The sequence below is a fragment of the Lottia gigantea genome (genome assembly GCF_000327385.1).
Source record: "Lottia gigantea unplaced genomic scaffold LOTGIsca_138, whole genome shotgun sequence".
Taxonomy (NCBI): Eukaryota; Metazoa; Mollusca; class Gastropoda; family Lottiidae; genus Lottia; species Lottia gigantea.
This window is the reverse complement of record NW_008707580.1, coordinates 508,301-510,184: the sequence shown is the minus strand read 5'-3', so window position 1 is coordinate 510,184 and position 1,884 is coordinate 508,301. Positions and strand designations below refer to the sequence as shown.

At 41.1% G+C, this 1,884-nt stretch overlaps 1 protein-coding gene across 1 annotated transcript; it reads left to right on the top strand.

Annotated features, from left to right (window-relative positions):
• Positions 1 to 671: 671 nt before the first annotated feature.
• LOTGIDRAFT_139605 (hypothetical protein) lies at positions 672 to 1,365 on the top strand (the record flags this gene model as incomplete). Its single annotated transcript, XM_009049545.1, has 3 exons — positions 672 to 822; positions 857 to 1,153; positions 1,184 to 1,365. Coding segments are annotated over 3 exons (630 nt in total), but the record flags the coding sequence as incomplete, so codon positions are not given.
• Between the last annotated feature and the right edge of the window lie 519 nt (positions 1,366 to 1,884).

The following is a 1,884-nucleotide window of genomic DNA, read 5'->3' as shown; positions in this document are numbered from 1 at the left end:
ATTTCCAACTGTCGAGGGATTTAAACGTGTACAGCCTGTAGTACACGGGGCCTCAGTTTATTGTCCCATCTGAACGACTAGACACTTTTTCGATTTCCAACTGTCGAGGGATTTAAACGTGTAAAGTCTGTAGTACACTGGGCCTCGGTTTATTATCCCATCTGAACAACTGGACACTTTTTCTATTTCCAACTGTCGAGGGATTTAAACGTGTAAAGTCTGTAGTACACTGGGCCTTGGTTTATTGTCCCATCTGAACGACTAGACACTTTTTCGATTTTCAACTGTCGAGGGATTTAAACGTGTACAGTCTGTAGTACACGAGGCCTCAGTTTATTGTCCCATCTGAACAACTAGACACTTTGATTTCCAACTGTCGAGAGATCTTTAACGTGCTCAGTCTGTAGTACACGGGGCCTCGGTTTATTGTCCCATCTGATAGACTAGACACTTTTTCCATGTCAGCCTTTTCGACCAGCTTCACTGACAGGGGGTAGACAAATCTAAAGGTTCTTGATGGACAAAGATACAGTTAACATTAAAACTTACATAAGTCATTTGGGGGTTTTCTTCGATATAAGATAATATTCCACTTTCATTTTCATCACATTTAACATCTACATGTGTTATTCTAAATAAAAACAATTATTCTGTATGAAATAACACAGTAGGATTGTCGTCTGCTAGAACATTGGAATAGCTCAGTCAGTAGTGAGTTGGATGGTCATCTGCTAGGACAGTGGAATAGCTCAGTCAGTAGTGAGTTGGATTGTCGTCTGCTAGGACAGTGGAATAGCTCAGTCAGTAGTGAGTTGGATTGTCGTCTGCTAGAACATTGGAATAGCTCAGTCAGTAGTGTTTGATTGTCGTCTGCTAGAACATTGGAATAGCTCAGTCAGTAGTGAGTTGGATTGTCATCTGCTAGGACAGTGGAATAGCTCAGTCAGTAGTGAGTTGGATTGTCGTCTGCTAGGACTGTGGAATAGCTCAGTCGGTTGTGAGTTGGATTGTTTTCTGCTAGAACATTGGAATAGCTCAGTCAGTAGTGAGTTGGATTGTCGTCTGCTAGGACATTGGAATAGCTCAGTCAGTAGTGAGTTGGATTGTCGTCTGCTAGGACATTGGAATAGCTCAGTAGGTAGCGAGTTGGAATGTCATCTGCTAGGACAGTAGAATAACTCAGTCAGTAGTGAGTTGGATTGTCGTCTGCTAGGACAGTGGAATAGCTCAGTCAGTAGTGAGTTGGATTGTCATCTGCTAGGACAGTGGAATAGCTCAGTCAGTAGTGAGTTGGATTGTCGTCTGCTAGGACAGTGGAATAGCTCATTCGGTTGTGAGTTGGATTGTCGTCTGCTAGGACAGTAGAATAACTCAGTCAGTTGTGAGTTGGATTGTCGTCTGCTAGGCGATTAGGAGCCATTGGTCGACATTTCTAGTACTTCTGAAGACAATTTACAAGACACAAATCAACCCCCAAAAATGGCGTATCTGTCCCCCTAAGGTCCAGTCAATTCTGCCACTAACCTATCTTTAGAACCATCATTAAATTCATATCTTAAAGTTAGAGTATTAGTATCAGGATCACCACTGTACCCAATATTAACATCGCCCAATTTATAATATGCTGTACCATCTTGTTGGCAAACCTGAAAAATGTAAACAAAAATACAAAACATGTTTTCATTTGCATCAGGGACACTGATAGTTTCAATTTACATCATTCTAATTTTCAATCAGACATCTGTGGTTCCTGCAATTCCACTATAACTAGGTGTTTGATGACGTCCCCAATCGTGAAATTTGCTTTGCAATTAGTGACGTCATTATAGTTTTCAAAGAGCGAACTTACCGTAGCATCTTGACAGCTAGCAAAACTAAAATCTA